The sequence below is a fragment of the Bombus affinis genome, chromosome 9 (genome assembly GCF_024516045.1).
Source record: "Bombus affinis isolate iyBomAffi1 chromosome 9, iyBomAffi1.2, whole genome shotgun sequence".
Classification (NCBI taxonomy): domain Eukaryota; kingdom Metazoa; phylum Arthropoda; class Insecta; order Hymenoptera; family Apidae; genus Bombus; species Bombus affinis.
Window position 1 is genome coordinate 6,897,423 of NC_066352.1, and position 12,473 is coordinate 6,909,895.

A 12,473-nucleotide genomic window follows, 5' to 3' on the forward strand; every position below is an offset into this window, starting at 1 on the left:
CGTGCTTACACCGTGGTGAACGCGAACATCATTGTTTCGTTCTCCGTTCTTCTCATCGCGCCGTTTCTCGAATTTCTCGAATTTCAATGGAACCTTTGACGAACAACCCTGCTCGCTTTCCAGGGGATTCTAACCGGCGCCGAGAGAATACCGATCTGCGAATTCGTTAACTTATCATTGGGAAACCGTCGTTCGTTGATTATTTACGAGAGAAAGAAAGAGAGGGTGGGAAAGGGAGAGAAAGGGAAGGGGAGAAATGGGGGAGAGGAAACTTCGAATAACTTCCGATCTCTATGGTGCAAGTCCGTAAATTGAATTTTTGGTGTACCGTCCCCAGCAGCGAGGTAAAATCACTCGAAGATTTCCGAGAATCGCGGATTATTCGCGACAGTAACTATTTCCTAAGAAGTATTTGGTCTGAAGACGCTGGTAATTTAATGGTATTATGAATAGTTATAGTTTTGAGGTATGAAATGGAATTTGTTTAGCAAGGTTTAATTGTTTAAACTGTCAGTTCTAGTTTAATAATTACTTTAGTTTCTTGTTCGAGGGTTTCATTCTGGGATATGTATTATAGTACGCTGGAGTACTGAATTCCACAGTTATTCTTGTTTTACCTATTTTTAAGAGATTTAGGAAATTTTTATTATTTCTGCTTTCTGGTTACTACCTGGGACGAAAACAGTTATCCCGTGGCAGATTTAAAATGATTATTCGAAGTTGATTATGTAGACGAAATTATTTCTTTCGATTATTTGAACTCTATTTTTATTTATCTTCGTGGCTCGGTTATCTATTTTAATGCTTAACGTTAATAGGTTTAGGTATGGTATCACAAAATTGGTGTTAATTAGTATCGTTTTCTATTTTATCGTGACTTCTAACGTCATCTTTACATTGTAGCAACTAGACGTTTTGTAAATAGTACTGATATAAAATGATAAAATCAATATCGAGAAATATATTCTGTTTGTCACCTCATGAGCGCGAGAGTATTTATGGAAAGACTCGATACCTACGTTTCCTTTAAAGTCGTAAAGAGCACATTAGAATTGTACAAATTGTGTGATCTTTTGATAGCGGCATATTGGGGAACGTTTTCCCGGCACAAACAATTGTTTTCAACTTCCATTGAAGAGCTCCTGGTCTATGTTTGCGAAACCCGTGTTCGTGGTTAATCCGAACAGAGCTCAATCCATAAAAACGTACCTGGTACGTCATGCATCCATTGTGTGGAATTTGCAAGCGAACTTTCGAAATTGTACATACGAGTATCGATATACACGAGTTTGACAAGTGAAATGTATTGACAACGTATCAACTTCCGCTCGGAAATGTAATAGCGAAGTACCGCCATTCGTAGAGACGAATTTGGGAAAATAGTTTTTTCTTTTTTACTTTCACGGTGTTCCGTTTAGTTTTTCACTATCTTTCCTTTGTCGTGTGTAACATAGTTGATTTAAATAATTAAATAATATTAAATGTACCACGAGACAAAATAAAATACATTTTAAAATATTTTCAATTCTGACATGTGAAATTACTTTTATTAAAACTACATGTTTATTATGGAAATTAAATAGGAAATGAATTTTGGTAACATTATTGATCGACAACGTATCAAATTTTGGAACTGCTTTTTTGCAGTAAATAAGAAACTTAATTCTATTCTTCCTCCGTAATCTTTATATAAGATAGAATTCTTTTTTGACGAAGATAAGCTATTCTATATTCTAAGCTATTCTAACTATATAATACCATACACAAATTTAACTCATAGCTTCACTCTGACATACAGAACTAAATATAACATAAATTGTGTTTCAAGTTTCATTTTGATAATTTCTTTAATGAACACCGTACACAATGAAAATTTATGAAAAGTATAAACTGTTATAGTAAGTCAGGAAGTTGTTGAGTACGTAAAAATAATATACATTTTTTCGTCGTTGATACTTCAAGATAATGGATTCCTGAGACAAAGATGAGAGATAACGCAGGACAGTAAAGTTTGCTAATTGGCAACACCTGAATGCAAGTGATTATGGGGAAAGTTTTTCCATTGTGTACTTATAATCTTGTCCTTATTGATTTAAATACAGCTTCGTAAAATACGAATTGCTCTTTAAAGTCGGACTTTCTTCGGAGCAATATGAACTTTATCTTCTCGAATTTCGAGGGAAGAAAACTTCTTCGCTGCTTCAAAGTTTACATTACGCTCGTACCCTTTGTTTCCCGAGCTTTCATTTTTAGCTATTAGCAATTCGCGTTGCCGGTGAAATTATTGACGTATCGTAATATACCGAGTTTCGAGTGAAACATTTGTTTTTAAATAACTTACAATTCTATCGGTGAATGGAAAGATCGAACAGTTACCAAGAATGCATTTCCACGAACTGCGAAATAAACTCCAAAGTGGAATAATAAGAAATCGATGATCGCTTTGATGTTTGTAATCTTTACAAGTACAGGAACTCCGTTAAGTTAAAAATCGATTCAGATAAAATTGTCAACTTGTTTGTTATTTATTTTAATTACTTGTTAATTATTTAAAATACATGAAACGATCAAAAAGTGTATTCTTTTCATCTTTTTTCTTTCTTTTGGTTACGAAATCATTTATTTCTGAAAGAGTACATCTTCTCACAGTTTGTCAGAGTTAAATTTTTTATAAGCTTGTTCCATACGCAGCAGAAATAATAAAATAATTTTATATTTAATTATATTTGATTAGGTTTAGGAAGAAATTAATTGAATTAACAGATACTTGTATTAATAAAACTCTGTAGGAAATTATCATAATTAAAGAGAAAAATGCTTGTTATCATATCCTGAAATTGTTTTAGTTCTGTAAGATGCAACGTTAAAGAATTTTTCGATTTGACGTTTCGCTGAATTTGAGAAAATTAACTTCAACTGTTCGTGACAGCAAAGAATAAATAAAATCTTTGACCAAATGGAATTGGGAAAATGGAACTTTGTTATTTCGAATTTTACGCAAAACGATTGCATTTACAAAGAAAGAATATATACACATGCAGATATACTACGTCAAACCTTCCCTAAAACAATGGAGTTTTTGTATACAGAAATTTGTCAAACAACAGCGTGCGAGTTAGGTTCACTTTGTCTATAATAAATTTATTTCCTACAAGTACCTAATGAAATCTTTATCATGTCTCATAAACAACTATGTCAATTATTATTTTTATAATATTCTTCGGATTTTTTTCTGGATTTTACAGTTATTACAAACTTAGGAATCTTTATAAAAAAATAAAAGATTTTATTTATTTAAATATTATAAAGGTATTAATAATGATATTTTATTCTAATAAATACACTAATCCTTAAACACTATCATAACTCAGAAAAAACATCTGTTTTAAAATAGTCAAGTAATAAAATCAAATAAGACTGGGATAGGATGTTTTATTATTCAATACAAAATGATACATAGTACAATTATTGTTTCCCGCGATTACAAGTAATATTACGATGATATTGTGAAAGGAAAAATTTACACGGTTTGAAAATTCACACTACGATAGCCTATAAGAGCCACAGTATGTAGGTACACATACCAATTACTATAGAGCGATTTATTAAGTTATTACAAAATGATCAAATATCTTGCCCTTATAAAGGAATATTATTTGAAGCATTACATAAACCCTACACTGCAAAAAGTATCACGCGAGGTGGTTAACGTGATACTTTAATAAAGCTTTCGCGTGTGAAGTAATAAAGATATCAGAACGAAGATAACCGAGAAATGTATGTATATAGATGAGTTTGAGCAAGTTCAATTGCGTGTTGCAAGTACATCGTTATGTTTACTGAAAAAATGATACCGCAAGAAGTTAGTTGTTACTGTGCCATGCAATATTCCTATTTACCAGTTTTTCCTATTTTCGCGGAGAAAAGAGCTACAGTCTGTCTAAGTTACGAGAATTGCTGCATGCAGTTGTCCTCACGGAATATCGTTAAACTTTCGACCGTAGGTTGTCACAATTTCCAACTTTAAATTATCATTTTAACGCCTCGAATATCCGGCGAAAGGAAGCACAGCAAAACCACTTTTGGTTGGATTTTAATAACCATAGTTTTTGTGTAGGATAATTCTCGAAAATAAAATATCAGATTATTATGATAAAGATAAATGCAAGTAAGAGGGAAAATTTACAAAAAAAAGATCGTTTGTTAACATAGATGTCAATTATTAATCATAATCGGCGACTAACTGTAACTTTAATATTTTACTTTGATTTTTCATCATATCTGCACATGTTCTGTTGCAAGGTTATAATATAAAAATAAATGCTAGATATTTAGTAAAGTAAACTTGTTAATTATTTCCATATTCTGTAGAATTTTTCAAAAGATACTATAATCACTATCTAAAACCCTAGTTTACCAATTACAGTTCAATTAAAATCGTAGTCATTACAATAATTAGGAATTGATATCTAATATGTTCTATTAATAGTAAACAGCACAATCTTCATTAATATAATTAAATCTAATTATTGTAACACAGTTTGCGCAGCTTCACTCAGTTCGTCAGCCCTTTGCTATAATTGTTCATCCACTTTCAAAACCACACTTAACATACCAACTAATACTCGTTCATTAGCATTCCCCTGGTATAGACCTAATTTAACGTTCCTATAATAGTTTCGCTGACCAAGAGTAATTGCGTGTAAATAGCTTGATCAGTTATTTTAACAAACCATAGACTCGACTGATTATTATTACTTATTTGCTTCGTTGATAGTCTGAAATGATTATTATGACTATTGTAATTGTGGTATTCGTAAATTGTTGATTCACGGTTCTGAGCTTTCATTGAAAATATTGGTCTGCTTCATTAGAGACTCTTCATCGAGATAAGGATTCATTTAAATCGTCAAAGGAATTTCGACTGAAAATCTTCGGTAGAGATAAGAAAAATGAAAGAAAGCTCCGACCCATCGAAAACATTCCTTTATCCTCGAGAGCACCTAATTTACCGTTATGATTAATCGTGATCCGATCTTTAACGTTCCTATTCCATTGTGCCTTTTTCAGGACGGCAATCGAGGAATCTGGAAATATTGGGGCAAATATCGGGTCATCATCACGGCACGCAGTATGCATCGATATCGGACAATTACAAGAACAGTGAGTAATTACTGGAAAATTGTTCGATAATTCATAAATATTCAGAAGAAAATTAGATACGATAATACAAACGTTTCTATTATTTTGAAGGAAGCTTCTACTAGAAGCAATAAATCAGACATACTTAATCTAGAACTATCAAACCAGTCGAAACGACTGGTATCGGATCTTTTATTTTTACAATTACTGGAAACATGCGAGTGTTTTTTATAATCTTAGTGCTTTTCTTTTGTCGAGACAGAAACGCGAGACGAAACAGAAAAATGTAGTAGAAATTTTCATTTAAGAGATCATTTCTTCAAACTGAAATCATCCACCTAACTCCAATATTTCGAATACATTAGAAATCAAGCAAAATCGCAGCGACAGTCTTTAAAAACTCAATATTCCTGTTTAAACGAGCAACAAACGTACATGATTTTAGGAGAATGGAAAACAGAGTTTTCGGGTATAGAATTGAAGCTGGCAGTGGTCATTCAGCGCTGACTATAATCCAGCTTGAAATCAGTAGCCGAGAGCCGCGAAATCTCGTGGGATTAGCGTGATACAGATCGCGTTTTCTCTGTCCGTTTCTCTAATTTTCCATCTCTGTTTCTAGTCGAATGTTGAAAATCAGCCGTTGAGCTTGGTGAACGTTCGCGAGGACGGTAACATTATTGTTGTTGCTGTTGTTCTTTCTGTTAAAAGCCGAAATAAAGTAGGAAACTGCCGTGTTTTCGCATTGCGTTAACGACCGCGTTGCTACACGAAACTAGTCCCAGTGAAATGGACCGTTTCACATGGCATTTTTTTGCCTCGCGAGTCTCGATTGTAAAATAACATTTCCCATGTTAGTTCTTTCCTATCCACGACTTCGGTCTTCCCTCCGTTACCGAATTACCTATGTAGTTTGCAAGAGTTTTCGTTTCCCGTGTTTCGGGACGACTGTTTCTAATTGCTTTGCTAGACGCAATCCCAGTGAAAAGTACCGTTTGATAACCGAGGTTTCGAGGCTCCAGCCAGTGAAATTTGAACGAAGAAGATTAAAATCATTATTGGCAGACTAGTTGTTAGCATTTGGGACAAAATTGTCGCGTGAAATATGCTTTTTGTTTATTCTTGCAAGACGAGGAAAGCAACTTTTAAGCATTTGGAATGTTTGAAAATCTTGCAAATACTCGAATGTTTTAATTTTACTTCCGCTATTGTTATTATGTAACATAGAAAAGTATAATTGCGATGCTAATACTATTCTAAATGCGATAGTTTTAATAAATCGTTGTTTTCCATAAAATAAAGTTCTGAATTTATTATCTTTAAGTGAAGTCATGAAAATATATCGTAACAGTAAGCAACTTCATAATTATGAAACTAAAAGAATGTTAGCTTTGGAATATGATATACCTGCTCAATTCCGAAAGTTTCGATTTGCATTAATATAATTTCCACTTCGTCAATATACAGGATTAATTTCTCGGAAACATTCATCTAATTTAAACATCCTACTTTTATATTTTTAAGAAGATTCATCCCTTTTTTTGGATAACTTCTCAAATTATTCTGAAGAATTTGCGAAGTATTAAAATATAGTATAACATTATAATATTTGTGAATGTAATTTATATACTATAAACTATAAATAATCAATATACTTGGATATACACGCGTAATAAGTACACAATGGAACGGATAAACAGTAACATTAAATTATTCCTCGTAATTGGAGGTTCTAGCGTTACCTGTTGCTCGTCATCGAACTTTTTATGTAATTCTCTCCGTAAACAATAATATCGTATTTTCTACACTTCGATACTAAACCCAATGTTCAATAAATTTAATCTTTAGTTATAAGACCAGGTTACACAAACCTGGTAATTAAATCGATAATATAACTTTATACTCGCATTAGAAAAACCCTAGAAATCGAAGTTCCTACGAGAAAATTCAATTTCCTAACGTTTTATAAATTGCTATCAATTATCGGTTCCCGTAATTTCATTGTTAATGCATTGACTCGAGTAATATATTATCGAGTGTGCAAGCTTCATTATAAAGATTCAATTTATAACCAGTATTTTTTTATGGCCAGACAAGATAGAAAACCTTAACGTGTTAGGCTCGTGCAAATATTTGTGCGCATTGTGCAAAGAGCTGCGGGAATTACTCGAAATCCCAATATCCTGTAATATAGGTCAGAATTTATTGCGGTTAAATCCCGTAATCAAGGCCTATAATTTGCACGCACGCCGAAAATTTTAATTTACGCGCTGAGTTCGTTCCCGTTTTGTATGTATAAACTGCTTTCGCAGAATAATCGACAATTCCATTGCGTACGTATTCACAATTTTCGTTATCGAAGGTATTCATTTGTAACATATTTCTTAATTTTTTTCATTAATCTGAACGTTTATTAAAGGCGGCTAAATTATGCCATAGAAGCATATATCGCAATCTTCAATTTATTTCAAATAATAAGATTACTATACATATGTATATTAATTTGAAAAACTAACAGACGAACCTTTACGTTTTCCTTTTTCGGACAACTAAATTACCATCGTTCTAAACGACATTACTACTATTGTTGCTCGATCTCACCCTGCAGAAATTAACAACGAACTGAAAATTAACACGAGACTCGAATGCAGACGACATTATCAATCTGTTATATGTACTGCTGAAAGAAAGATAATAGAGAAGAATACCTTTGTGTCTCAGACATCGACGAACAAAAGAGCATGTAGCTAATTGCAAATATCCGAAAAATGTATCAATACCGGTAATATCGTAGATAACGAATAACAAGAGTGGAAGATGAAATTCGTTCGGCTTACATGCCACGAATGATATACTTTACCTTCGATATCAAGGATTGTCGTCGTGGTTCGAGAGTATTTCATCCAATTTTTCTGCGATTATCGATGGGCGACTACCGCGAGAATGTTTACGACGGGATATTGAAATGAACGTTGCCTTTCATACCTTATCGGATATATCGCGATACGTCTGGAATTTTGATACGGTTGTGCAGCCTGCTGATTCGATAGCAGCCTGCTACAAAAACCGTGTAACTGATATTTTAAACAAATTCTGTGGTACGACCGGAGAAGTAGGAACATAGAGAATCCGAATTCTTGATTACTTGCCCTCTTGAAAGAGGAAGGAATCGTGATTATGATAGAAGCAATTAGATTTTTATAGTTTTCTTTAATTGATTGCTCACAGTACTATAAACCATTGTAACAGGCTATCAAAGGCTCAATTAAAATCGCTAGTAAAGTTTTAACATTTTCACAGGTGATCGATTACATTCAGTACAGTACATCATTGTAGATGCAAGTCATTATAAATGAATACAGTGATTCTTTATCATTACCATTAATCTCTTATATTTTACTAGCTCTGATCTCTGATCGCTGCTACTTACATCGACATTTACAATATAAACATTGTTTTTTCTAATATTTTTACGTCTTGATAAAAACTGAAAGAGACAGAGAGAGTAAGAGTACTACATAAATAAATTTACAAACATTTATAATTTTCCTCTTCTTGAAAAAAAGGAGCCTTAGGTTCAAAAACTTTCAGTAGAAAACATGCTGATTGATCGTATTATAGAAATTTCCGGGATAAATACAATTTTAGATTTTTCAAACTTTAATATCTCTGTATTTTATGTTACCATTTGGCTGAGAATTTTTACAAAAGCTAAGTCGGCGCAATTGCGAGCGCTAGTTTTAAAGAAATGTCGTCTATGTTTATCTAATTTCGCGTGACTTGTACCAACTTCATACTTTAAAATGATGAGGTAGAATACAGGAGACTGTATTCAGGAAAGGGAACAAGAAAGGTGATTTTCCTTCTCGACAATGCACGGCGTCCTGTCACAAAGGTTACAAAGGGAGCAATTTTTAATCTTGGTTAGGAAGTCTTGCCACACCCGACGTATTCTCTGGAGTTGACTTCAAATAATTTTTACTTATTCCGTCCTTTCCAACGTCACTTACATGTATAGCACGTATTTTAAAACGTGTTTCAAACTTTCACATGGATATTGCGTAGATGAAATTTTTACTAAAATTCTTCAAGCTATCCTTTAGGAAGTAAAAATTAATATTAAATTGTGATCTAGTGAGAGAATTTTATTACAATACTGCACGAAGTAGCTCAAAGTGACTTTTGTGTTACATAATCTGTCACAAAGCATCGTTCTTAAAAAATGCAATTAGATTAAATCTATATAATTTATCCTATAATAATTCTGGAAATGACAGAAATATCGGGTCTTGCTTTCAAGGAGAGAGAGAGAGAGAGAGAGGGGGGGGAGAGAAAGAGTTTCAGCGCTCGTTGTCCTCAAAACTATTTTTTGTGATTGATAAACATAGAACGAAGTATGATATTGTTCAAAGAATACCATGCATCACTGTAATAGGACAGTGAATGTGTTAAAAAAATGTTTCCATTACAATTTTCATTGCAATTTTCCCTCTACCTATACCATAATTCCTTCTTTCATTTCATCCCTTATGCCAAGGATCCTATGTTCAAATACCAGCGGAAATATTCGGAAATGTCCCGGGGCCCGTCAGTAATCGTTACGAATTCGAAGAAAGAACCGCAGTTTGAAACAAACAGCGCCGTCAATCATAGTTCCCTACGAAGGCGTGCTCATTTTTCTTCGATTCCTTCTTCCTTTTCCCCGAGAAGAAAAGTTCCTCTGGTTCGCGCTGTTCCTCCACGCTCCATTATTCCGGCCGCATTTTCCTCCGTCCCTCTGCTGGTACGCGGCAAAGGGAACATCTTTCTTTCGTTCTTTCTATTTCCAGGTTTTTCCCGTCGTGAAGCAGCAACGACTAATCAACGGCATTGCTGCACGAGAAATCCCACGATATGACCAATTTCGTTGCTTGGGAGCGTAGAGGGGTTCATATATTCCGTGTTAAGCCGACATTTTCTACCCTCCTGCTTTTCTGATAATGGGCTCTAGCTTGATTCCGCTCTGAATTCCGCGGATGCCATTGCTCCACTGCTAGTTACCCGCGACCTCGAACCTCTCACGATTGCCAACACCCCCCGTACGTTTAATGATTTTATTACGACCTCATGTTGTGGAATCCCCTCGCACTATCCGCTATATGATAATTGAATTGTTACGTCAGCTTCTTCCAACCTTATTCCTTAACACGTTGTGTTATTGAGACGTGCACTGGCTTGTAAAAGTATTGGAGTACACGCCATAGAAAATTTTTATGAATATGCTATTTGGAAAATGTTGTGGAAATCTTTGTTTGAGGAGCAATATTTTTTTCTAAATTCAACATCTGGCATCGATAGTCTGGCAAATATTGTTTCTAGTTGAATACTAACCTTCGCCGGTTTATATATATAATATATATAATATATAATATATCAAAATATTTATGTATATAAATTTTAATCTTCTTCCCTTTTCCTCCCTATTTAGCATTTAACAAATGGTTGCATACAAAGCAGAAAGTATTGATAGGTACTGCTCTCAAACGGCGGAGATTGAAACGCAGTTATTTGCAAATTAGTGTGTGTCGTGCTGGTAAGCAATGAAAAATATTCATCACAACGAACAAAGGATCTTGTTTCAGGCGGTGATAATAAAAGGTCAAATATTATAATTAAATTGCAAAAACGAAGGTTCGATTGCAGCGCATATTTTATGCGGTGTATTGATCGAACGCGTAACCCAGATTCCCAACGAGAAAGCGGAAACTTTTGTGGAATTGAATTTTCGAAAAAAAAAATTACAATTAATCCACGTCAACGGCGCGGCGGAACTCAATTGTACGCTTGCTAGACTTTTAATTAGCACCACGAAAGTACTGAATAATAAAATTTTTGCGGCTCGTTTCCATCCTAATCAGGCGAATTACCTTTATTTTTCCAATAAATTAGCATAATTACGATCTAAACCAAATATCACGTAGCGGTGTTCACATTTCTAATTTGTGTGTGTTCTAATTTCCCTAAATGAAAGAATTTATCGTTCATTATCGTTTCTAAATTAGAAATTCCCATAATACTGACTTTATATTATATTATTCTTTTGTTTCTAAATTAATCTTTGCAATACACGACTTGTATTATACTATTTCGGAAAAATATTTTTGATTGTACTCAATCAAGATTCTGATTACTTGGACAAGCATAAACTGTTTTTCAGGCGGCGCGCGTGACTATCGAAAAAATTCTAATTAACCCTTGTCAACATCACAACCCGATTATAGATGTATCTGTTAATTAATAGTCAGCAGTGTTGCAGAGGGATGAATAATGCAATACTTACGACCCGTTAGCGTGTTAATCAACCAACCGTCTGTCGGATATGGTACCAACCGATATGGAAACATTACATGCTTAGATAAGCTTCGAAGTTGACATTATTTGATGAGTTATTCTCTACCCCAACTGTAACACGACCGTGAACCGGAGTCACATCTCGAATTGGAGTTCGAGGTTCAAGTCATGTAGTTACTTTAGACTTTAGAACGATTTATTAATTATAAAATTTCATTTTTTGGGTCGAGTTATTGTTTCGTTAAATTAGAAGTAGTTAAAGTAACATTTATATAAAATTTTAAAGTTGGCGACGAAACAAGGTAATTCGTAAATTATTTAGTAACAGTGGATAATAAAAGAAACAAATGTACAATACGATAACACTGATTGCACAACAACATATTGCCTTTTTTAGAATCTATAAACGAATGAAACAATAGTTATTGTTATAACTTATCACTTTCTGACAAGATTTTTCTTGGGCATAGCAAATTTCTAAACTATCTACAGAGTCAATTCAGTAACATTAAAAATGAAATTCAGAAAACGCAGATCGTCTTCCAACGTATAAATAACACATAAATCAATTTAATTCTTGCATTCTTTGCTGTTTCACATTATCCCAAGTAAACATTTGCTGCACATATTTGTTAAAAACAAATTTCAATATTTACACTAAATTTGCTTACTTTCTGCGAAAAAAATTTGAAATATTTAAACAAGTATTGAAATAAAACTGATTTGTGTTTGTACATAATACGACAAAACATTTTACTTCTGTTAACAAGCAGGAAAGAGAACTCAACAAATCTTTCTTTTATTTGTATATAGGCCAATGTATTTTTAGCCGCTTTAGAAAACATTGCGCAGCCAGAAGTGTGCATACCTGAAACGCGGCTGCTTTTGTTCCAACAAAAGCTTTTCAAGTACTTTCACGCCACTTGTAGCAGCAGAATGAACACCAAAACGTTTGACCATGCGCTCTGCTTGTAAAGGTAAAAACACCATCTTCACAATGGAAC

At 33.7% G+C, this 12,473-nt stretch overlaps 1 protein-coding gene across 9 annotated transcripts in view; it reads left to right on the forward strand.

Annotated features, from left to right (window-relative positions):
• LOC126920752 (neurotrimin-like) overlaps positions 1-12,473 on the forward strand; it is a 322,766-nt gene that overhangs the window by 234,317 nt on the left and 75,976 nt on the right. For 8 of the 9 annotated variants that reach the window (XM_050731483.1, XM_050731482.1, XM_050731490.1 and 5 more), the window contains exon 2: positions 5,071-5,163. The exons of the other annotated variant lie outside the window; for it this stretch is intronic. In XM_050731483.1, the coding sequence (XP_050587440.1) occupies positions 5,071-5,163 (93 nt within the window). The remainder of the gene's footprint in view (positions 1-5,070; positions 5,164-12,473) is intronic. 9 annotated transcript variants of the gene reach the window in all.